The following is a 25,049-nucleotide window of genomic DNA, read 5'->3' on the forward strand; positions in this document are numbered from 1 at the left end:
TCTAAATTCCAGTGTTTACAAGCCTAGTCGCTACAGTCTTTCAACATACTTATTATAGGAAGGATGTCACCAAATTATAGGAAGGATGTCGACAAAATGGAGAGGGTACAGAGGAGATTTACTAGAATGTTGCCTGGGTTTCAGCACTTAAGCTACAGAGAGAGGTTGAACAGGTTGGGTCTTTATTCTTTGGAGCGTAGAAGGTTGAGGGGGGACTTGATAGAGGTTTTAAAAAATTTAAGAGGGACGGACAGAGTTGACGTGGGTAGGCTTTTCCCTTTGAGAGTGGGGAAGATTCCAACAAGGGGACATAACTTCATAATTAAGGGACAAAAGTTTAGGGGTAACATGAGGGGTAACTTCTTTACTCAGAGGGTGGTGGCTGTGTGGAATGAGCTTCCGGTGGAAGTGGTGGACGCAGGCTCGATTTTAAGAGTAAATTGGATAGGTATATGGATGGGAGGGGATTGGAGGGTTATGGTCTGAGAGCAGGTAGATGAGACTAGGTCAGAGAGAGTGGTCGGCGTGGACTGGTAGAGCCGAACGGGCCTGTTTCCGTGCTGTAATTGTTATATGGTTGTATGGTTATACGACAGTCCCGCCATTCCGGGAATTAACCTAGTGAACCTACGCTGCACGCCTTCAATAGCAAGAATATCCTTCCTCAAATTTGGAGACCAAAACTGCACACAGTACCTCAGGTGTGGTTTCACTAGGGCCCTGTACAACTGCAGAAGGACCTCTTTGCTCCTATACTCAACTCCTCTTGTCATAAAGGCCAACATGTCATTAGCTTTCTTCACTGCCTGCTGTATCTGCATGCTAACTTTAAGTGACTGATGAACAAGGACACCCAGATCTCTTTGTACTTCCCCATTTCCTAACGACACCATTCAGATAATAATCTGCCTTCCTGTTCTTACCATCAAATTGGATAACCTCACATTTATCCACATTAAACTGCATCTGCCATGCATCCGCCCACTCACACAGCCTGTCCAAGTCACCCTGCATCCTCCTCACAGTTCACACTGCCACCCAGCTTTGTATCTTCTATTTAACTAGACTTGGGCTTGGATCTAACAGTTAGCTGGTACTTCAGTCTGTCCTGAATTTATTGTTCAGCAAGAGCTTCTACCTCTTTGGTCACCCTTGGACTATCCTTGATCGGACTTTGCTGGCTTTACCTTGCACTAAACGTTATTCCCTTATCATGAGTCTGTACACTGTAAATGGTTCGATTGTAATCATGTATTGTCTTTCTGCTGACTGTTTGGCACGCAACAAAAGCGTTTCACTGTACCTCGGTACACGTGACAATAAACTAAACTCAACTGAAAGGGGACCAATGCAAATACTTTTCTCAGCCAGTAAAGTTTGACTGTCTTTTCAGAACCTGCCGGCCCTGGTGCTGAAGATCATGAGTGGTACGTTTGCGCCTATATCTGACCAGTACAGCCCCGAGCTACGGCAGCTCATTTTAAGCATTTTGAGCCTTGACCCATCCAAGCGGCCCCAACTCAGCGAGATCATGGCTCAGCCCATCTGCATCCGAGCCCTTCTCAACCTGTACACCGACATTGGCAGCGTGAAAATGAGGAGGTATGTGACGTGCATCATTTACACCCTGAGCACCATCCCATAGGGAAATTGGTCTGCATATTCCGCAAACTTCATATGCTTGTCTTCCCTTTCCAAATTAAAATTGTAGAGTCTTAGTTGAATATTGAACATACAAACTTAAAATTAGAGTGTCTTTCTCAGGAGGACTACACAATCACATGGAAGTTAAACACAAAATGCTGGAGTAACTCAGCGGGACAGGCAACATCTCTGGAGAGAAGGAATGGGTGACGTTTCCGGTCACGACCATTTTTCAGACTGAAGAAGGTCTTCGATCTTCATTCTGCAGAAGGGTCGCGATCTGAAACATCACCCGTTCCTCCTTCTCTCCAGATGCTGCCTTTCCTGCTGAGTTACTCCAGCATCTTGTATCTATCTTCAGTGTAAACCAGCATCTGCAGTTCCTTCCTGTTAGGGAAGTTAACGCAGGTTCCACTTTGCTTTTGCAGAATTGAAAAGCCATTGTCGACAGTAGCATCTGCATCAGGCAGGCGGATGGCCGGAAGGGTGAACAGTGCTCAGTCGAGAGGTACGGACAAGCCCAAAGTTGTGACCAGACGTCCACTGAAGGTAGTGATGGCTCAATGCACACTGCATCAAGGCAGTTAGTGATGGCTCAATGCACACTGCATCAAGGCAGTTAGTTTCACCAGATTTCAGTTTAGTTTCGTTAATTGTCACGTGTACCAAGGTACAGTGAAAAGCTTTTGTTGCGTGCTAACCAGTCAGCGGAAAGACAATACATGATTACAATCGAGCCGTCCACAGTGTACAGATACATGATAAGAGAATAACGTTCAGTGCAAGGTAAAACCAGCAAAGTCGTGCGTACAGGGTGAGTAGAGCAGGGGGCTATACACTCGTGCGTACTGGGCGAGTAGAGCAGGGGGCTACACAGTCGTGTATACAGGGCGAGTAGAGCAGGGGGCTACACAGTCGTGAGTAGAGCAGGGGGCTACACAGTCGTGAGTAGAGCAGGGGGCTACACACTCGTGAGTACAGGGTGAGTAGAGCAGGGGGCTACACAATCGTGCGTAGAGCAGGGGGCTACACAGTCGTGAGTAGAGCAGGGGGCTACACAGTCGTGCGTAGAGCAGGGGGCTACACAGTCGTGCGTAGAGCAGGGGGCTACACAGTCGTGCGTAGAGCGGGGGGCTACACAGTCGAGCAGGGGGCTACACAGTCGTCAGTAGAGCGGGGGGCTACACAGTCGTCAGTAGAGCGGGGGGCTACACAGTCGTCAGTAGAGCGGGGGGCTACACAGTCGTGCGTAGAGCGGGGGGCTACACAGTCGTCAGTAGAGCGGGGGGCTACACAGTCGTCAGTAGAGCAGGGGGCTACACAGTCGTGAGTACAGGGCGAGTAGAGCAGGGGGCTACACAGTCGTGCGTAGAGCGGGGGGCTACACAGTCGTCAGTAGAGCGGGGGCTACACAGTCGAGCAGGGGGCTACACAGTCGTCAGTAGAGCGGGGGGCTAAGCACACAGCCTTGAGGTGCTGATGGTTATTAAGGAGGAAGTGTTGCTGCAATTTGTGGAGATATTTAATATTTAAATAGCTTCATTCTAATTGTATAATTGTTAACTAGCTCTATGTTCACATGGAGATGGGGCAGTATTGGCTGCAGTCATAGAGAGAGAAGAACATCTAGATGTTTCCTGGGACAGAAGTGATCTTCATCCTTAGTGGATAGAAGCTTCCTAATCAAGAACCTATCAATCTCTGCCTTAACAATATCCAATGACTTGGCCTCCATAGCTGCCTGTGGCAATGAATCCCACAGATTCACCACCCTCTGGCTAAAGAAATTCCTTCTCATCTCCATGTGTAATTACCCTGTGAAGTTGCTCGTAGTCTTTGTACCAGCTGCCATGCTTGTTAATTTGATCTGGGATCCTAAATGTGAGGCTTCAGCATTATCCCCACCACCACTGATATCACCAGTGGGAACAACGTTACATTGAACATTCGCAGATGCTGCTTCAGAAAAAGCAGAATGTTTACTGCTGAAAACTTGCAATTCTTAAAGATTGGTCAATTAGATTAGTCTGGATTTTATTGTAAATTAGACAATTATTTTGCAAGTCGTTATGTAAAATAAATCTAGATAAGCAGCACTATTTAAAGTGCAATGTGTTTAAGTTGGAATTGTAACCTAACACATGGTGAGCGTTTGTGGGCACTGGGCCTGTGCTCGCTGGAGTTTAGAAGGATGAGAGGGTTCCTCATTGAAACTCACCGAATAGTGAGCGGCCTGGATACAGTGGATGTGGAGAGGATGTTTCCACTAGTGGGAGAGTCTAGGACCAGAGGGCACAGCCTCAGAATTAAAGGACGTTCCTTTAGGAAGGAGATGAGGAGGAATTTCTTCAGTCAGAGGGTGGTGAATCTGTGGAATTCATTGCTACAGAAGGCTGTGGATATTTTTAAGGCAGAGATATAAAGATTCTTGATTAGTACGGATGTCAGGGGTTATGGGGAGAAGGCAGGAGAATGGGGTTAGGAAGGAGAGATAGATCAGCCATGATTGGTGTTGGAGTCGACTCGATGGGCCGAATGGCCTAATTCTGCTTGTATCACTACTGACCTTATGACCTAACCGTTGTTGAACCATGTGCTGCAGGTGGGTTGCTGGCAAACCCCGGGAAAGCAGAGGTCCCCCCTCCCCTTTCCATCGTGTACACGTGGGGAAGTGGAATTGCCTCTCCTCTCCGGCTCCCAATGCTCAACACTGAGGTGGTGCAGGTCTCTGCTGGACGAACACAGAAGGCCGGAGTCACCCAGTCAGGCCGACTGATCATGTGGGAGGTAAGCTCAGGTACCCAGTCACCCAGTCAGGCCGACTTATCTGTGGGGACCGGGTCTGTGGGGACCCAGGTCTGTGCTGGGGGCCGGGTCTGTGGGGACCAGGTCTGTGGGAACCGGGGGGCCGGGTCTGTGGGGACCGGGGGGCCGGGTCTGTGGGGACCGGGTCTGTGGAGGTCGGGTCTGTGGGGACCGGGTCTGTGGGGACCGGGTCTGTGGGGACCGGGTCTGTGGGGACCGGGTCTGTGGGGACAGGGTCTGTGGGGACCGGGTCTGTGGGGACCGGGTGTGTGGGGGACGGGTCTGTGGGGGACGGGTCTGTGGGGGACGGGTCTGTGGGGGACGGGTCTGTGGGGGACGGGTCTGTGGGGGACGGGTCTGTGGGGGACGGGTGTGTGGGGGACGGGTGTGTGGGGGACGGGTGTGTGGGGGCCGGGTCTGTGGGGGCCGGGTCTGTGGGGGACAGGTCTGTGGGGGCCGGTCTGTGGGACCAAGGTGTGTGGGGGACAGGTGTGTGGGGGACAGGTCTGTAGGGGCCGGGTCTGTGGGGGCCGGTCTGTGGGGGACAGGTGTGTGGGGGACAGGTCTGTAGGGGCCGGGTCTGTGGGAGACGGGTCTGTGGGGGACGGGTCTGTGGGGGACGGGTCTGTGGGGGACGGGTCTGTGGGGGACGGTCTGTGGGGGACAGGTGTGTGGGGGACAGGTGTGTGGGGGACAGGTCTGTAGGGGCCGGGTCTGTGGGGGACAGGTCTGTGGGGGACAGGTCTGTGGGGGCCGGTCTGTGGGGGACGTGTCTGTGGGGGACGGGTCTGTGGGGGACGGGTCTGTGGGGGACGGGTCTGTGGGGGCCGGTCTGTGGGGGACGGGTCTGTGGGGGACGGGTCTGTGGGGGACAGGTCTGTGGGGGCCGGTCTGTGGGGGACGGTCTGTGGGGGACGGGTCTGTGGGGGACGGGTGTGTGGGGGACGGGTCTGTGGGGGACGGGTGTGTGGGGGACGGGTGTGTGGGGGCCGGGTCTGTGGGGGACAGGTCTGTGGGGGACAGGTCTGTGGGGGCCGGTCTGTGGGGGCCGGTCTGTGGGGGACGGGTCTGTGGGGGACGGGTCTGTGGGGGACGGGTCTGTGGGGGACGGGTCTGTGGGGGACGGGTCTGTGGGGGACGGGTCTGTGGGGGCCGGTCTGTGGGGGACGGGTCTGTGGGGGACGGGTCTGTGGGGGACGGGTCTGTGGGGGACGGGTCTGTGGGGGCCGGTCTGTGGGGGACAGGTCTGTGGTGGCCGGTCTGTGGGGGACGGTCTGTGGGGGACGGGTGTGTGGGGGACGGGTCTGTGGGGGACGGGTGTGTGGGGGCCGGGTCTGTGGGGGCCGGGTCTGTGGGGGCCGGTCTGTGGGGGACAGGTCTGTGGGGGACAGGTCTGTGGGGGACAGGTCTGTGGGGGCCGGTCTGTGGGGGCCGGTCTGTGGGGGACGGATCTGTGGGGGCCGGTCTGTGGGGGACGGGTCTGTGGAGGACAGGTCTGTGGGGGCCGGTCTGTGGGGGCCGGTCTGTGGGGACCAGGACTTCCTCAGGGAACCGTGGCTGAGTTCTAGCAATAACCTGGTGCTGGCAGAAGATAAAGGTCGATGACTTATTCGCCAGCATTAACCTCACTGTTTCATGGTCCAGTCCATCTCCAGACAGTATAATTTGTGCTGATGCTACTGTTATACTGGAGGTTTCATCTTTGCAGATGCCTGACGGTTGCGTTTCCATTTGCAGACCTTTCCCGGCGGGGTGTGTGATGCTTCCCTCCCTGGCTGCACAGAGCAGGTCCAGCCTCAATTCATCTCCAGGTTTCTGGAGGGCCAGTCTGGGGTGGCAATCAAGCATGTTTCTTGTGGAGACCTCTTCACAGTGTGCCTTACAGGTAAGTCTCCAAAGCCTCACTACGCCCGTGTGCAATGTCTGGACTCCATCCATCTGTAGATGCATCAATAGTTTGTAATGTTTTTGCTAAAACGTGGTAAGAATGATAAGGTCCACTGATTAATCTGTGATGAGCAGATTCAGCAAAGAGTATCCATTACTCGTCTAGCGGCCTGAATAAGCTTCACTTGATTGGAATCTGATTGGTAACATGAAATATCGGACACTAAACTAGTGAAAATCCAATGTTTAATTAAACTTAAAGCTCCCGAGAGGTCAAGTTACAATGACACAGTAGGAACTGCTTTTTTAACCTAAATCTGTGTGAGTGTAGCCCTAACTAGGACAGCATTGAGAATGTGGCGATAGTCGACAGGGTCTGAACAAGGCTTTGTGAGGAAGGAACTGCAGATGCTGGTTTACACCGAAGATAGACACAAAAAGCTGGAGTAACTCAGCGGGACAGGCAGCATCTCTGGAGGGAAGGAATGGGTGAAATTGGGGTCGAGACCCTTCATACTGAGAGTCGGGGGAGAGGGAGACACATTGACCATGGTCCCATCTTAACCATCATAGACAAACACCAGGTCATCATCTCCCACACTGTTTGAGTCTAAAGAAGGGTCCTGACCTGAAACATCACCTATCTATGTTCTCCACAGATGCTGCTTGACCCACTGAGTTACTCCAGCACTCTGTGAAACGTCACCTATCTATGTTCTCCACAGATGCTGCCTAACCCACTGAGTTACTCCAGCACTCTGTGAAACATCATCTATCCATGTTCTCCACAGATGCTGCCTAACCCACTGACTTACTCCAGCACTCTGTGAAATGTCATCTATCCATGTTCTCCACAGATGCTGCCTAACCCACTGAGTTACTCCAGCAATTTTTTTCTCAGTTGAAAAGATTTCATCTTATGTCTGAAGTAGGGATTTTTCTCTCCTCTTTGCAAATAGTCAACCCCATGTACTAAATACATACATACATACTATAAAATCAAAAGCATAGAAATATGAAGGAGAGAGAGTAAATTACTATTGTACACCAGTCACTGAAAGTAAGCATGCAGGTACAGCAGGCAGTGAAGAAAGCATGTTGGCCTTCATAACGAGAGGATTTGAGTATAGGAGTACAGAGGTCCTTCTGCAGTTGTACAGGGCCCTGGTGAGACCACATCTGGAGTATTGTGTGCAGTTTTGGTCCCCTAATTTGAGGAAGGACATCCTTGCTATTGAGGTAGTGCAGCATAGGTTCACGAGGTTAATCCCCGGGATGTCGGGATTGTCATATGAGGAAAGGTTGGAAAGACTGGGCTTGTATTCACTGGAGTTTAGAAGGATGAGAGGGGATCTTATGGAAACGTATAAAACTATAAAAGGACTGGACAAGCTAGATGCAGGAAAAATGTTCCCAATGTTGGGGGAGTCCAGAACCAGGGGCCACAGTGTAAGAATAAAAGGGAGGCCATTTAAAACTGAGATGAGAAAAAACTTTCTCACCCAGAGAGTTGTGAATCTGTGGAATTCTCTCCCTCAGAGGGCAGTGGAGGCCAATTCACTGGATGAACTTACAAGAGAGTTAGATAGAGCTCTAGGGGCTAGCAGACCTCCCAACCCTTCCGAATTTGGCAGAACGTTTCCACTTTCTGATTTCATTTCCGCCATCCCGATTTCACCTCACATTTTTCCGCAAAACACATGCCTCGCCGATCACCCTGCTTCTTGCCCCGCCCCTTGTGAGGTTATCCACTTTGGTGGTAAGAATAGGAAGGCAGAGTATTATCTGAATGGTGTCAAGTTAGGAACAGAGGACGTACAACAAGATCTGGATGTCCTAGTGCATCAGTCACTGAAAGGAAGCATGCAGGTACAGCAGGCAGTGAAGAAAGCCACTGGAATGTTGGCCTTCATAACAAGAGGAGTTGAGTATAGGAGCAAACAGGTCCTTCTGCAGTTGTACAGGGCCCTAGTGAGACCGCACCTGGAGTACTGTGTGCAGTTGTACAGGGCCCTAGTGAGACCGCACCTGGAGTACTGCGTGCAGTTTTGGTCTCCAAATTTGAGGAAGGTTATTCTTGCTATTGAGGGCATGCAGTGTAGGTTTATGGAGGAGAAGGCAGGAACGGGGTACTGATTGAGAATGATCAGCCATGATCACATTGAATGGCGGTGCTGGCTCGAAGGGCCGAATGGCCTTCTCCTGCACCTATTGTCTATTGTCTACTGCCCCGCCCCGCCGCTAGCCCCGCCTCTCCTCGCCGCTGGCCCCGACTCGCCTCGCTGCTGGGGGGGGAGGGGAGTAGGGGGGGAGTCGGGCGTGGGGGTAGAGTGGGATTGGGGGGGGGGGAGGAGGGTGGGGGTGGGGGGGAGGGTAGTGGGGGGGGGGTGGGAAGGTAGTGGGGGGGTGGGGAGGGTAATGGTGGGGGTGGGGGGGACATGGACTGTTGTGATTTGCTGTTGAAGACCACTGGAGCAAGTATGTTTTCAATGAAATTAGGTATGTGCAGTTTTAAATGAAACTCTTTCTTCATAACTTAGTCATACATTTTGTGTGAGGAAAAAGCAAAATCGAGAAAACAAGAGAAAACAATGTTTTCTTTGTTGTAAAAAGTATTTGTGTTCAATAACCTTTCTATAAATGGCAGAATATACTCATGATGGGCCTGACATTGTACATGTAGTCCAAGAACTACAGACTGTTGGAAATAATAGTCATGTTTCACACGTGAATGTAGCACAATGCGTACACGCGTTTGGCGTGCATACTTTTTTTTCCTGAAAAGTTGCATTACGCGCCATATTATGAATTTTGATGTAAAATTCTGAATTTTGGACATCAAAATTCTGAATTTGTAAAATCAAATGTTGGGTGGTCTGGGCTAGTGGAATCAAGGGATATGGGGAGAAGGCAGGCATGGGTTACTGATTGTAGATGATCAGCCATGATCACAATGAATGGCGGTGCTGGCTCGAAGGGCCAAATGGTCTCCTCCTGCACCTATTTTCTATGTTTCTATGTTTACTGCTTTGCTGAAATAAGCAGGAGGTCCTGACTGCTCCGAATATTTCTGACATACTTTCCAATTAATACTTTTATTTTAATTTATTTCAGACAGAGGGATAATAATGTCCTTTGGAAATGGAAGCAATGGTTGCCTGGGGCACGGGACCTTTAACGATGTCACACAGGTGAGTGCAGATTCCTTCCATGCTTCATCATTAAAACCGTTATTCTTGACTTGTGTTTTCCCCATTACCAGAATACATGGGATCTTGCTGTGCTGTTGTACGCTGGTATTTCTAACTTGTCAGAGATATTCCCACTGTACAACAATCTCCCAACACTTCGCTATCTGTAAAACCACCCACTTTAATGTCATCTGCAAACTTACTAATCTTGCCCTGTATGTTCTCATCCAAATCATTGATGTAGATGACAAACAGTAGCGGGCCCAGCACTGAACCCTGAGGCACACCACTAGTCACAAGCCTTCAGTCTGAAAAGCAACCTTCCACCATCACCCTCTGCTTCCTTCCATTGAGCCAATTTCCCATCCATTCAGCTATCTCTCCTCGGATCCCATGCACTGTAACCTTTCAGAGCAGCCTACCTTGCAGAATTTTGTTGAAAGCTTTGCTGAAGTCCATGTACACAACATCTACAGCTCTGCCCTCATCGACCTTTCCAGTCATCAAAAAACTCAGAATCAGATTTGTGAGACACAAGCTCCCACGTCCAAAACCATGCTGACTATCCCTAATCAGCCCTTGTCTATCCAAATGCCTGCATATCCTATCCCTCAGAATACTCTCTAGTAAGATCACATTGAATGGTGGTGCTGGCTCGAATGGCCTACTCCTGCACCTATTGTCTAGTAACTTTCTGACCACAGATGTTAAATTCACTGGCCTGAAGTTCGCAGCATTTTCCCTGCAGTCCTTCCTAAATAGAGGCAGAACATTTGCCACCCTCCAGTCTTCCTGCACCTCGCCTGTATTTCATGATGACTCAAAAATCTCAGCCCTCAGTTTCGGGAGGGGGCAGGGATCCACAACTGATGTTTGTATTGATGCCAATGATATCACGTTGAGCAGCTAAAATTAGCTGTATTTCCACCAATCTTTCGCCCTCCATCCCACAGCCGAAGATCTTGGAGGCGTTGCTGGGCTTTGAGATCGCCCAGGTCTCATGTGGAGCGTCACATGTCCTGGCAGCAACCAATGACCGGGAGGTGTTTGCGTGGGGACGAGGGGACAATGGTGAGTTTAGTTTGTGACTCATTCTGTCTGAAACGGTGAGCTGTGTGAGCTTGCCCCCATATGGGAAACGCACTTCAGTAATCCACAGGCTGGACACAGGAAATGCTGCAGTTTAGTTTTGTGTATTGTCACCTGTACCGAGGTACAGTGAAAAAGCTTTTCGTGTGTGCTAACCAGTCAGCAGAAAAACAATACATGATGACAATCGAGCCGTTTACAGAGATTTAAGGGTGTGGAGCGATTGTAATGTGTGATTGTAGATCTGCTTCTGTGGCTAGCACACAGATAGTCGTCTGGGTTGGGCGCCATCTTGGAAGCAGGACAGACACTTGGCACTGCTTGCCTGCAGAACCTGGGTCCTCAGTCGGTGGAGCATCAGACATTTAGTAGACACAAAAAGCTGGAGTAACTCAGTGGGACAGGCAGTATCTCTGCAGAGAAGGAATGGGTGACGTTTCGGGTCGAGACCCTCCATCTGAAGAAGTGTCTCGACCCGAAACGTCTTTTTCTCCACAGATGCTGCCTGACCCGCTGAGTTACTCCAGCACTCTGTGAAACATCACCTATCCATGTTCTCTGTAGATGCTGCCTGACCCACTGAGTTACTCCAGCACTCTGTGAAACATCACCTATCCATGTTCTCCACAGATGCTGCCTGACCCGCTGAGTTACTCCTGTACTTTGTGTCTATCTTTAGTTCCCCTTGCCGGATTAATCCTGCATGAAGTTATTCCTGACACCCAGCTCTCAATTGTGAGATATATCGTCAGTTGAAGGTTGTGGACCTAGCACAGTCTAATTTGATTATACCGTTAGGGGAAATATTACGTTATTTGCTCTTTTGTGGTGACCACTGTTTCCTACATCTTCATCTGCTGGGGAGAACTGCAGAGATGCATCTTGTTAAATGAAGCTGGTGTGAATTTCTATATGGAACAATGAGAAATTAAAAGCCTGTTAAAGCAAATGTCCTACTGAAGTTCAAGGGAATAGGAACTTCAGTGCTGGTGTTTGTTTAGTTTGGATTGATGGAGAGAGAAGCACTGAAGAAGAGTCTCGACTCGAAATGTCACCCATTCCTTCCCTCCAGAGATGCTGCCTGACCCGCTGCGTTACTCCAGCATTTTGTGTCTATCTTCAGTGTTATCCAGCATCTGCAGTTACTTCCTACTGCACACTGATGCAGCCTGCCTCTGTTTACACAGCCAATGCTGGCTCCCTTATTCCCATTGGCACAATTGAGACAATTTTTCTTCTGGCTATTCGCTTCTGTTTCCAGATTAAGTGGACCACAGTGTGAACACAGGGAGCAGCATTACTGAAGCCCTCTGTGCCCGGCTCAACATGCAGCAGTGCAGAGCTGTGGGTTAGTTATCGGCAGGTAAAAGCAGTTGCTGTGCTAACGAAGGCATCAGCCTGGTGCCAGGAGCAATGTTTATCATCGTGGCTACTGTCTTTCCCTCTACCATCAAGGACAGAGTTATCTCCACGCCTGCTCTCCACTATCACCAGGTTCCAGTGCCCTGCTGTGACTGCAGTGCTGGTGAATACAGCTCCAGGTGTGTTTGGTGGTCAATACCTCATTCACATGAAGTAAATGGCACTGATGCAGCTCAGGATAACGTCTGCATTTACCTGGCCTTTGTAGCTCCCTCTGTTAATGAACAAAAACCTTGTGCCATGATAGTGACATTCACACAACCTCCTGAAGCAACTGTCTCTGTAGAAGGATCTAGACCTGTACGTCACCCATTCCATCCCTCCAGAGATGCTGCCCGACCTGCTGAGTTACTCCAGCACTCTGTGAAACGTCACATCTATGTTCTCCAGAGATGCTGCCCGACCCGCTGAGTTACAATACAATACAATACAATACAATACAATATATCTTTATTGTCATTGTACCATGGGGTACAACGAGATTGGGAATGCGCCTCCCATACGATGCAATAATTTAGGTAATTTAGACAGCAGCAACCCAACGAAACGAACAGTTGTAACAGTTTTGGACAGGGTAAAGTGCAAGTTGATCTATGCGTTGTGGCCATCCGGCTCAGCAGGACCGGTTCATAGCAGCTATGGCCCTGGGGATGAAGCTGTTCCTGAGTCTGGAGGTGCGGGCGTAGAAGGCCTTGTATCGTCTGCCCGATGGAAGGAGTTCGAACAGACTGTGCAGGGGTGTGAAGAGTCTTTGTGGATGCTGGTGGCTTTTCTGAGGCATCGTGTGTTGTAGATGCCCTCCAAGTCTGGTAGCTGTGTTCCGATGGCCCTCTGAGCTCTATGGACTACCCGCTGTAGAGCTTTCCTTTCTGCCTCCGTGCAGCTGAGGTACCACACAGGGATGCCATGTGTTAGGATGCTCTCTACTCCAGCACTCTGGAACGTCACTTATCTATGTTCTCCACAGACGCTGCCTGACCCGCTGAGTTACTCCAGCACTCTGTGATAGGTGTCGATCTTTGATTTAAACCAGCATCTGCAGTTCCTTCCTACAGATGTGACCATACAGTTTAACAGCACTGGAGGCAGCGGTTTGGGCAATGATGCATGTGTCAGCTATTGGAAAGAGCTATCCATTTAGTTCCACTCCCTTCTTTTAGTTTAGTTTAGAGATACAGCGTGGAAACAGGTCCTCCGGCCCACCGAGTCCGCGCCCACCAGCGATCCCCGCACACTAACAAGTCAATTAACCTACAAACCTGCACGTCTTTGGAGTGTGGGTGGAAACCGGAGCACCCGGATAAAACCCACGCAGGTCACGGGGAGAACGTACAAACTCTGTACAGACAGCACCCGTAATCAGGATGGAACCCATGTCTCTGGCGCTGTGAGGCTGCAGCTCTACTGCTGCGCCACCGTGCCGCTGGTGGTCTGTCAGTTACACATTTGTCCTGCGCCCACTGACCCTTTTATAAAAACAATATAGAAGTTTGTAGGGGGGAGTATTTGCCCTCATATTTACTTGCCATGTGCTAATGTTAAAGGTGTCATCAAATTCACAATGCCATTCATATTGTTGAAAACGGGAATGATATTTTTCAGATTTTCACTTGCTTCTCTGCATGACCACTGTGTAGCTCAGTTGGTAGGAGCATCGCTTATTGTGTAACCATCCCTATGTTACAGGGACGTCCCAGGTGGGGCGGCTTCAGGCTGTTACCACTTGAATGGAGGGCTCCCACAACTGTTTGCTGGCTAATGTTGCTGTGTGAAAGTGTTTGCGTGTGTTATCAGGTGAAGTCCAGTGACACCCCCAGTGGCAGAGATCTTTACCCTGTCTCTCACACTAATATGGTCATTTAGATGAGACACATCCATAGACAGCTAACATCCACAGGCAATGTGCAGCCATCTACTTACACCTCATGCACCACGACATCTTCAAAGGAGAAACTGGGATAGAATTGTGCGTAAGTATCAAACAAATAATGATTTGAGGACCTGGTGTGTGCTTTTATTATGTAGATGTGAATGCCAGTGAACACTAATTCAGTTCAGTTTATTGTCACGTGTACTGAGGTACAGTGAAAAGCTTGTGTTGCCTGCTATCCAGTCAGCGGAAGACAATACATGATTACAATCGAGCCGTCCACAGTGTACAGATAGGAGTAGAGGTGTAAGAGTGTGGAGCGATTGTAATGTGTGATTGTAGATCTGCTTCTGTGGCCAGCATGCAGATAGTCGCCTGGGTTGGGCACCATCTTGTTCTTCATTATTGCCCCTTGTACCAATCATCACTGGCCATGTCGGTGGCTTTAGGGTCAGGTCTAGGCTGGGCAGGAAAGTGAACCAGATGTGTTTTTACGGCAGCCCAGTGGTTTCAGGGTCACTAATACTGAATTACTTTTTAATGACTTGAATGCAAGTTGCCAGCTGCCATGGTGGGATTTATACTCGTGTGTCCGCTGCAATAGTCCAAGCCTCTGGATCGTGTTCCAGTAACGTGATCACTGAACCATGTTGATACGGGTGATCCCAGACTAAAACACACAGTGTAGATTGCCAAACCTTGACAAGCCAATCCAACTTGAAAGCCAGTGCATTCTGAGTTGTGGTAATGTTAACATTTTTCAAATTAAAGAAATGCAATGGTCGTCTTTGTTTTGGTTCCCAGTGACTCTGTTTCGGACATGTTCCTCTGGGCGTCGGGCTTGTCTTGCTAGTTTGCTGTGGGGTCCACATTAACGAGACTTGTTGCTGAGGTCTGCACCATAATCCCGTTTTACTTGGGGAATTTCCCATCTGTTATTCCACGACACATCCATGTTGTCACACTGCAGGTGGTCCGGTGAAATAGAACCGAGAAAGACTCCCCCTCCATGAACATCAAAGTGAATCAGATTATTCCACTCACTGCTGTGATTGCAACCTTACTGTGTTTAAAATAACTGCTCACATAATTACATTGACTCTAGTATTAAATTAATTGTACAAAAACACTTCCAAATGTTACTGTGATGTTCCAATGTGTGTACTGTAATTATCTGTTAACTGATTATTTAGAAATTATTCCTGTGTTTATCTTGTTTTATATTTTTTCCTTTACAAAGAGCTTTGAGTCATCTCAGCAAAGTATCCAAAATATATATCATTACTCTATTAAAAAGATGGCACAAAGTGGCTCGTCTGAAAAGCAGTGTTGAGAGATTTAAGATGGAGTGTGTGTACAAGAGCATTCAGAGTTCTGGGCACCATGTAACAGGAAAGATGTCAAGTTGGAAAGGGTACAGAGAAGATTTACGAGGATGTTGCCAGGACTGGAGGGTGTGAGCTACAGGGAGAGGTTGAGTAGGCTGGGTCTCCATTCCTTGGAGAGCAGGAGGATGAGAGGTGATCTTACAGAGGTATATAAAATCATGAGAGGAATAGATCGGGTAGATGCACAGAGTCTCTTGCCCAGAGTAGGGGAATCGAGGACCAGAGGACATAGGTTTAAGGTGAGGTAAGAGCTAGCATTGACTTGATGGGCCAAGTGGAAATTCCAGATTAGGATTTCATATTGATGAGATAAATGGTTGAGATTGCACCCTGTACTATCCGTTCTCCTCTGAAACGCCACTCCACACACAGGGACACAAACCAACTCTTCACACAAACCAACTTCTCTTCCATCTACACCTCACACTGTCTCGGCAAGGCCAGCAGCAGAATCAAGGACCAGTCGCACCCCGGCCACTCTCTCTTCTCCCCTCTCCCATCGGGTAAGAGGTGCAGAAGTGTGAAAACGCACACCTCCAGATTCAGGGACAGTTTCTTCCCAGCTGTTATCAGGCAACTGAACCATCCTACCACAACCAGAGAACAGTAATGAACTACTACCTACCTCATTGATAGCCCTCAGACTATCCTTGATTGGACTTTGTCGGCTTTACCTTGCACTAAACGTTATTCCCTTATCAAGTATCTGTACACTGTAAACGGCTCGATTGTAATCATGTATTGTCTTTCTGGCAACTGGATAGCACGCAACAAAAAGCTTTTCACTGTACCTCGGTACACGTGACAATAAACTGAACTGAACACAGTAGCAGCGTGTTCAATTACTTCCCTGTCATTGTGTACTTTAGTCATTAAACCTCTTTTAATCGCTGACAACTGCCGGTGCTGTTAGTTATGCTTTTATTCCACAGACAGCAAAATTAACTTTTATACATCACATGAAAAAACAGATGGTCAGAGTGAGTTATAGATGTACATCAGATTTCTTGCTGCTTATCCACATCTACAAACTCAAAACAATTGTTAAAAATCTGTGTCATTATCCAACCATCCATTATTTTGCTAATATTTGTTTTTTGGATGTATTTTTTGATGTTTTTTAATATAGCTTTTAAAAGACAGTTGAGACGTTGACACAAATGAATTAGGTATCCAGTTCCATTCTAATCATGTCACAGATGTTGACAAAAGACAGGATTGTTTCAGGCTTTTGTACTGAGTTGTAAGTGGATAATTAGAATATGTGAGAAATGTGTAGGTAATTATGTTTTCCATTTCTGGAGCAGGTCGGCTTGGTTTGGAAAGTCAGGAGTCACACAGTTCCCCTCAGCAAGTAAACATCCCTCCAGAACATGAAGCCCAGAGAGTCCTGTGTGGAATTGACTCTTCAATGATCCTCACAACACACAACCACATCTTGGCCTGTGGGAGTAACAGGTAATGATCACGTTCACCCACTCTGTCACTGAACGATATTAAATTGTAGGATGAAGAAGGGTCCCGACCCGAAACATCACCCATCTTTTATCTCCAGAGATGCTGCCTGACCCGCTGAGTACTCCAGCACTCTATGAAACGTCACCTATCCATGTTCTCCACAGATGCTGCCTGACCCGCTGAGCTACTCCAGCACTCTGAAACGTCACCTATCCATGTTCTCCACAGATGCTGCCTGACTCGCTGAGTTACTCCAGCACTCTGTGAAACGTCACCTATCCATGTTCTCCACAGATGCTGCCTGACTCGCTGAGTTACTCCAGCGCTCTGTGAAACGTCACCTATCTATGTTCTCCAGAGTTGCTGCCTGACTCGCTGAGTTACTCCAGCACTCTGTGAAACGTCACCTATCCATGTTCTCCACAGATGCTGCCTGACCCGCTGAGTTACTCCAGCACTCTGTGTCTTTCTTTAGTGTAAACCAGCATCTGCAGATCCTTTCTGCACAATAAATTACAATAGACAATAGACAATAGGTGCAGGAGTAGGCCATTCAGCCCTTCGAGCCAGCACCGCCATTCAATGCGATCATGGCTGATCACTCTCAATCAGTACCCCGTTCCTGTCTTCTCCCCATACCCCCTCACTCCGCTATCCTTAAGAGCTCTATCCAGCTCTCTCTTGAAAGCATCCAACGAACTGGCCTCCACTGCCTTCTGAGGCAGAGAATTCCACACCTTCACCACTCTCTGACTGATTACGTTGGGATTGGTTATAATTTGAATCTACAAGTCTTGAAATGTACAGAGGGATGTTGGGGTCCAAGTCCATAACTCCCTGAAAGTCCCAACACAAGTAGACAGAGTGGTGAGGAAGGCGTACAGTACGCTTGCCTTCATCGGTCGTGGCGTTGAGTACACGAGTCGGGTGTCATGGTGCAGCGTTATAGGACTTTGGTCAGGCCGCATTTGGGGAAATATGTGCATTTGTGGTCACCCCATTACGGGAAGAATGTGCAGGCGTTGGAGAGGGTGCAGACAGTGTTTGTGGAGGAGACCTGATAGAAGCATGTCAAATCATGAGGGACATAGATAGAGCAGGCACTCAGAACCTTTTTCCTCGAATGGAAAAATCAAATACTCTAGAGCGAAGTTTAAAGCAGATGTGCAGGGCACGTTTAAAGCAGATGTGCAGGGCACGTTTTGAACAGAGGTGAATGTCTGGAATGTGCTGCTTTTATTTCTTTTTAAAAAATGATTACAAATACTTTATTCCAAAACAAAAACAAACATACAAAGTAGTAACGCGATCAAGTCAAAAGCTGCCTGTATTGGCAGTTTACAAACAGAACAGTTTGGGATGTGCTGCTGGGTGTGGTAGTCGAGGCAGATGTGATAGTGGCATTAAAGAGGCTTTTGGATAGGCACATGGCATGCAGGGAGTGGAGGGATATGGATATGGATGATGTGCAGCAGACAAGCGATGGTCTTGGCATCATGCTGGTCACAGACATCGTGGGCCTGAGGGTCTGTTCTTGTACGGGACTGTTCTTACATTATCATCACACTGCTGTAATAGTAGAATAGTTCCTTTATTGTCATTGTAACATGAGCCATGTACAACGAAATTGTAAAATGTCAGCCAGTCAGTGCACCATTCAAACATTTCTAAAAGCTAACGATACATACAAGGTAAAATATTTTAAAAAAGATAAACAACTAAAATAAATATCATGAAAATAGCACGCATAAACACCCAACCCTACATCCTTCTGTCGATTTCACAGTCTCTTATTATGTATCGCCCCTGCGTTCCTTGGCGGCTACATTTAGTGCCTTTATAGCAGTGGGGTAAAAACTATTTTTAAGTCTGTTTGTCCTTGTCCTTGTAGATCTGTACCGTCTGCCTGACGGTAACAGTTCAAACAGGGAGTGTCCGGGGTGGGAAATGTCCTTTATAATACTCTGGGATTTTTTGATGCAGCGGGAACTGTGTAAGTCCTCCAAGGTAAGTAGAGGGCAGCCGACAATCCTCTGGGCGTTGTCAATGGCCCTCTGGAGCGCTTTCCTCTGAGCCGCTGTGCAGCTGGTGTACCATACGCATACACAGTATGTTAGGATGCTCTCAATGTAGCACCGATAAAAGGACAACAGCAGTCTCTGAGTGATGTTATTCTTCCTGAGCACCCTCAGGAAGTGCAGTCTCTGCTGGACCTTTTTCAGCAGCGCAGAGGTGTTCACGCTCCACGTCAGGTCCTCCTCAATATGGATTCCCAGGAAGCGGAAATCCGCCACCCTCTCCACACAGTCCCCTCTGATAGTTAATGGTAACATGTCCGTTTTATTCTTTCTGAAGTCTATTATTATTTCCTTTGTCTTTAAGGTGTTGAGGAGCAGGTTATTTTCTCCACACCACACTGTCAGCTGCTCCACCTCATCCCGGTAGGCGTACTCGTCCCCCCCGGTGATGAGTCCCACCACCGTAGTGTCATCCGCAAATTTGACAATGGTGTTGCTGTGGTGGGCGGGGGTGCAGTCATGTGTATAGATGGTGTAGAGCAGGGGGCTCAGCACGCAGCCCTGTGGAGAGCCGGTACTGAGGCTGAGGGCCGTGGATGTGTGATGGCCCACTCTGACTCTCTGGCTGCGAGCTGACAGGAAGCTATTTATCCACATGCAGGTGGAGTGTGGAAGTCCCAAGTCCCCCAGTTTGTCCACCAGTTTATGGGGAAGGATGGTATTAAAGGCAGAGCTGTAGTCCACAAAGAGCATCCGCACGTAGCTCCCCGGCTGCTCCAGGTGGAACAGTGCAGCATGGAGGGCTGTGGCTATAGCGTCCTCTGTGGATCTATTCGCTCTGTACGCAAACTGGTGGGTGTCAAAGCTTCGGGGCAGGAGTGATGTGATATGACCCCGGACCAGTTTTTCAAAACACTTCATCACCACTGGTGTGAGTGCGACTGGCCGGTAGTCGTTGAGGCTGGAAATGTGGGGTTTTTTGGGCAAGGGGACTATGATTGCGGACTTCAGACAGGATGGAACAGTGGACTGGGCCAGAGACTGGTTGAAAATCCTCGTACAGACTCCAGCCAGCTAGGAGTGGAATGAATGGATGGTCTTCCTGGTTACTGTTTATTACTGCAATAAATGCACAGATCCCGTCATTCAGAACTGCCTTTGATTTGTAAATAAACCTTAACACACTAAGAAAAACGGTCCACAGTTACTTTGGCTTTTATTGGCTTAAACCATATTCGGGATAAGTAGGAAAACTCAACTTAAGTCTTTAGTTTAGTTTAGAGATACAGCACGCAAACAGGCCCTTCGGCCCACTGAGTCTGTGCTGACCAGCGATCCCCGCACACTAACACTATCCTACACACATGAGGGACAATTTTACATTCATACCAAGCCAATTAACCTGCAAACCTGTACGTCTTTGGATCTCGGGGGAAACCCACGTAGGTCACGGGGAGAACGTACAAACTCCGTACAGACAGCGCCCGTAGTCGGGATCAAACCCGCGTCTCTGGTGCTGTTCGCTGCACCACCGTGCCGCCCATGTTTCATTGTTTCTACATTCAGCGCTTGTCACCTTTGTTTGCAAGCTCCTATCCCTTGATAAAAGTCCCTTACATGGAGCATACCTGCCCATGGGCCAGGCCCTAGAACACCTGACATTGATAGACTAACACGTGTTTGCTCTGGATTTAGTTTTGTCCTTGAACATTAAGTGACGACGCTGTGCTCCGCAGGTTTAACAAGCTGGCTCTGGACGACGTGTCAGCAGAGGGGGTTACTCATGCCTCTGGTCAGGTGGAGGAGGTCCATGTATTCACTGCCGTGCGGTCACATCCCCTGAGTGAAGGACACGTAGTGCACGCGGACGTGGGGACAGCACATTCTGCCGCAGTTACAGGTGAGAACGACACAAGGTTCACTCGCAGCTCAGTTGTGGGCTCCACAGATGTGCACGTCACAGAGCAGCAGGTCTGTCCGCCTTTGGCCTGGGCTGAGGTGCCTCTTCATAGAGGAAGGAGTGGCTGGTGTGTTATCATTGCCGCGGTGCTGCTATAGTTTAGTTTAGTTTGAAGATACATCGTGGAAACATGTCCATTCATTGTGATCATGGCTGATCGTCCTTAATCAATAACCCGTGCCTGCCTTCTCCCCATATCCCTTGATTCCACTAGCCCCTAGAGCTCTATCTAACTCTCTCTTAAATCCATCCAGTCATTTGGCTTCCACTGCTCTCTGTGGCAGAGAATTCCACAAATTCACAACTCTCTGGGTGAAAAAGTTTTTTCTTACCTCAGTATTAAATGGTCTCCCCTTTATTCTAAGACTGTGGCCCCTGGTTCTGGACTCGCCCAACATTGGGAACATTTTTCCTGCATCTAGATAGTCCAGTCCTTTTATAATTTTATATGTTTCTATAAGATCCCCTCTCATCCTTCTAAAAACTCCAGTGAATACAAGCCTAGTCTTTTCAATCTTTCCTCATATGTCAATCCTGCCATCCCAGGGATCAATCTTGTGAACCTATGCTGCACTGCCTCAATTACAAGGATGTCCTTCCACAAATTAGGAGACCAAAACTGTACACAATACTCCAGATGTGGTCTTACCAGGGCCCTATACAACTGCAGAAGAACCTCTTTACTCCGATACTGAAATCCGCTTGTTATGAAGGCCAACATTCCATTAGCTTTCTTCACTGCCTTCAATACCTGCACGCCAACTTTCAGTGACTGGTGTACAAGGACATCCAGGTCTCGCTGCACCTCCCCCTTACCTAACCTAACTCCATTGAGATGCTGCCTGACCCGCTGAGTTACTCCAGCACTCTGTGAAACGTCACCTATCCATGTTCTCCACAGATGCTGCCTGACCCGCTGAGTTACTCCAGCACTCTGTGAAACGTCACCTATCCATGTTCTCCACAGATGCTGCCTGACCCGCTGAGTTACTCCAGCACTCTGTGAAACGTCACCTATCCATGTTCTCCACAGATGCTGCCTGACCCGCTGAGTTACTCCAGCACTCTGTGAAACGTCACCTATCCATGTTCTCCACAGATGCTGCCTGACCCGCTGAGTTACTCCAGCACTTGGTGTCCATTTTTGTAAACCAGCATCTGCAGCTTCTTGTGTCGTCGACACTGTGCCAGATTTTGCTTTGTCTTCACTCTGTTCCCATTCCCTCACACTCCATCCACGCATCACCCAATATTCATTGAAAAGAGAGACACAAAATGCTGGAGTAACTCAGCGGGACAGGCAGCTTCTCCGGAGAGAAGGAATGGGTGAGGTTTCTGGTCGAGACCCATCTTCAGACCCGTCAGAAATGTTGTCAGAAATTGATAACACCATCCACAGTGGTGGTTAATTGCAGACATTGTCTATTGAAGCTGGGCACCTTCCCTTACAGAAGATTGCAAAATTATAATTCTAAGTCAATATTTCACACTGTGTTATATGTGGATGAGCTGAAAGTGTTTGAAGACAAATACGTTTTGGTGATTCTGATAATGTGATCTAGGACAACTTTATGTTATGATTTATAAGGAGTTTTTTTAAAAAGCAAGGTGTATAATCCTGATGTAACATTTCTCACGTTTACTTTGCATTGCACCAATACCATCAGCATGAAACAAAATAGTGTTCCGCACTTGAATCTATTAACCACCATGTTATAGAGTCACAGTCACTCAACGTCGAAACAGGCCCAACGTGCCCATGCTGACCAAGATGCCCCATCTACACCAGTCCCATCTGCCCGTGCTTGCCCATATCCCTCTAAACCTTTCCTATGATCCATGTACCTGTCTAACTGTCTGTAAAATGTTGTGATACTACCTGCCTCAACTATCTCACCTGGCAGCTCGTTCCATATACCCTCAGCTTCCTCTATACCTGTTCTTAGGGTACCCTTTTCTACAGTATAAATCAATAACACTGTGCTCAAGCCAAACCGTCAAGTAACACTCTTAATGCTGCTGTCCCGCTGAGTTACTCCAGCTTTTTGTGTCTATCTCCAAGCTGGAGTGTGTTGGGAAGGAAAGGAGCAGAGAAATGGAAGAAGGGTCCCCACCCCAATCACTGTCTGTCCATTTGCCCCTCACGGATGCTGCCTGACCCACTGAGTAACCCAGCACTTTGTTTTTAGGCTGAGGTAAGGAACAGATTGAGGTGCCTGAGAGAAGTTGAGGTGGGGTGGGTGGAAGGATGAGTAATGCTTTACAAAGTACAAAGTGTAGAATAATGATTCTGACTTGAAATTGCTTTTTGTCAACAACAGCAGATAGGATCTCGGCTTTCTCTCGACTGTGTTGCTGTCACTTATTGTAACTAACCTTTGGCAGAACCTATTGCAGTTGTGAGGCTGATGCACTTTGAACCAATGCAGAATGCAGTCTCGCGGTCTCCATCTGTGGTGATGGGGAAAGTCAGGGCCGGGCACCCTCTGGTCTCCTCGACCGCTCAGAAGAGCAGATCCCCCATTTGTAGTCTGGACTCTGTCCCTCCAGCTGGACAGGATCGGCGTACACCTTCAAGGGAAATGCAAGGAGCAAAGGGCGGCCTCAAGAGAAAAGGGTGGCACGGTGGTGCAGCGGGTGGAGCTGCTGCCTCACAGCGCCAGAGACCCGGCTTCCACCCTGACTACGGGTGCTGTGTGTACCGAGTTTGCACATTTCTCCCCGTGACCTGCGTGGGTTTTCTCCAGATGCTCCGGTTTCCTCTCACACTCCAAAGACGTACAGGTTTGTAGGTTAATTGGCTTGGTACAAATGTAAAAGCCTGACCCGAAACGTCACCCATTCCTTCTCTCCAGAGATGCTGCCTGTTCCGTTGAGTTACTCCAGCATTTTGTGTCTATCTTCAGTGTAAATTGTTTTACAGTGTTAGTGTGCGGGGATCGCTGGTCGGCGCGGACTCGGTGGGCCGAGGGGCCTGTTTCCGCGCTGTAACTAGTTTTGGTGCAGCTTGAAGTAGTCATGTCCTTTGTGGAGCCAGCTACATGTAACAGATCACCACTCATTAGCATTGCTCTGTGGAACGACCCACCTCTGTCTATTACCTTGCCTGATGACAAATTCTGGTTTCACAATTAAAATTATAAAGGATAATACTAGTAATGAATAAAAAGTCAGTTAACAGATGCAGCTGAGTTGTAATGCCTGCAGGGTCTTAATTAATATTCCCATAATCTCCAGCAATTAACCTTTGAATGAAAACATCTCCATATTTAATAAACATCAAATACATCATGCAGCCTTAAAACCAGACTGCCTTCCTGTACCTATTTGCACAGAGCCATGTTTCCCTGATCTGCTCTGACTGGAGATGCAGAAGATTCATTACATTGGAAACGGAGTGGCCTTTTGGTCAGAGATGTACCCTGTCCGAGCCTAGAACAGGGTGGTGAGAGGCAGGGCACTCCAGAGCTGGCAGTCTGAGCATACAAGATACAATGAAAGTATAATGTAGGGCATGGTAGCCGTGACCACCTCCAGACACGGTGGTAAATGGGAGCGTGGGGTTGTGCTGCACATCTTACATCCTCCAGACCCAGTGGCAACATTTAGTTTTAGTTGAAAATGAATGAAACTTGTGGGCAGTGCTCAGTAGATTGACCAGCAGGTGGATTGCTGTAATCACTCACCCAGTGCCCCTGTGTCTTTCACCAAAGAAGTGGCCAGGGCATTGGCAACTCGGGACGGGCAGAACATGCCAAGAATAAACAGATTCTGCCAAGTATCTGTGACCAACCCAAATTTCTTGATTAAATGACAATTACATTTTCATTCAGCTTCACTGATGATGCAAAGGGATGTTGTTGAACTGGAAGACCTAATGTGCTGCCCTTGGTGATCGTTTCATGCACGCTGGATAATCAAAGAAGAAAGTCTTCCACAAACACAATGCATTTTAGGTCTTTACATTGCCCAATGAAATGATGGCTGCAGTAACATAGAGAACAGAATTTCAATGCAGTCCATGCTGGACACAGAGTGCTGGAGTAACTCAGCGGGTCAGGCAGCATCTGTGGAGAATATGGATCGATGATGTTTCACAGAGTGCTGGAGTAACTCAGCGGGTCAGGCAGCATCTGTGGAGAACATGGAGAGGTGACGTTTTAGGTTGGGGCCCTTCATCAGGCTGATTGTAGGGGGTGGGGGAAGAAAGCTGGGAGAGAGGAGGGGCAGGCCAACGCCTGGCAGGTAGTAGGAAAAAGGCCAGAGATGAAAGGATGGATAAATCAGATTGTAGAAGGATCCTGACCCAAAAGTCAC

At 48.5% G+C, this 25,049-nt stretch overlaps 1 protein-coding gene across 1 annotated transcript in view; it reads left to right on the forward strand.

The window, feature by feature from the left end:
• nek8 (NIMA-related kinase 8) overlaps positions 1 to 25,049 on the forward strand; it is a 63,216-nt gene that overhangs the window by 18,388 nt on the left and 19,779 nt on the right. The window contains exons 5-12 of the mRNA XM_078422076.1: positions 1,394 to 1,602; positions 2,073 to 2,152; positions 4,247 to 4,431; positions 6,187 to 6,334; positions 9,451 to 9,527; positions 10,481 to 10,598; positions 16,604 to 16,754; positions 20,509 to 20,672. Coding sequence (XP_078278202.1) covers positions 1,394 to 1,602; positions 2,073 to 2,152; positions 4,247 to 4,431; positions 6,187 to 6,334; positions 9,451 to 9,527; positions 10,481 to 10,598; positions 16,604 to 16,754; positions 20,509 to 20,672 — 1,132 coding nt within the window. The remainder of the gene's footprint in view (positions 1 to 1,393; positions 1,603 to 2,072; positions 2,153 to 4,246; positions 4,432 to 6,186; positions 6,335 to 9,450; positions 9,528 to 10,480; positions 10,599 to 16,603; positions 16,755 to 20,508; positions 20,673 to 25,049) is intronic.

The sequence above is a fragment of the Rhinoraja longicauda genome, chromosome 26 (assembly GCF_053455715.1).
Source record: "Rhinoraja longicauda isolate Sanriku21f chromosome 26, sRhiLon1.1, whole genome shotgun sequence".
NCBI classification, from domain to species: Eukaryota; Metazoa; Chordata; class Chondrichthyes; order Rajiformes; family Arhynchobatidae; genus Rhinoraja; species Rhinoraja longicauda.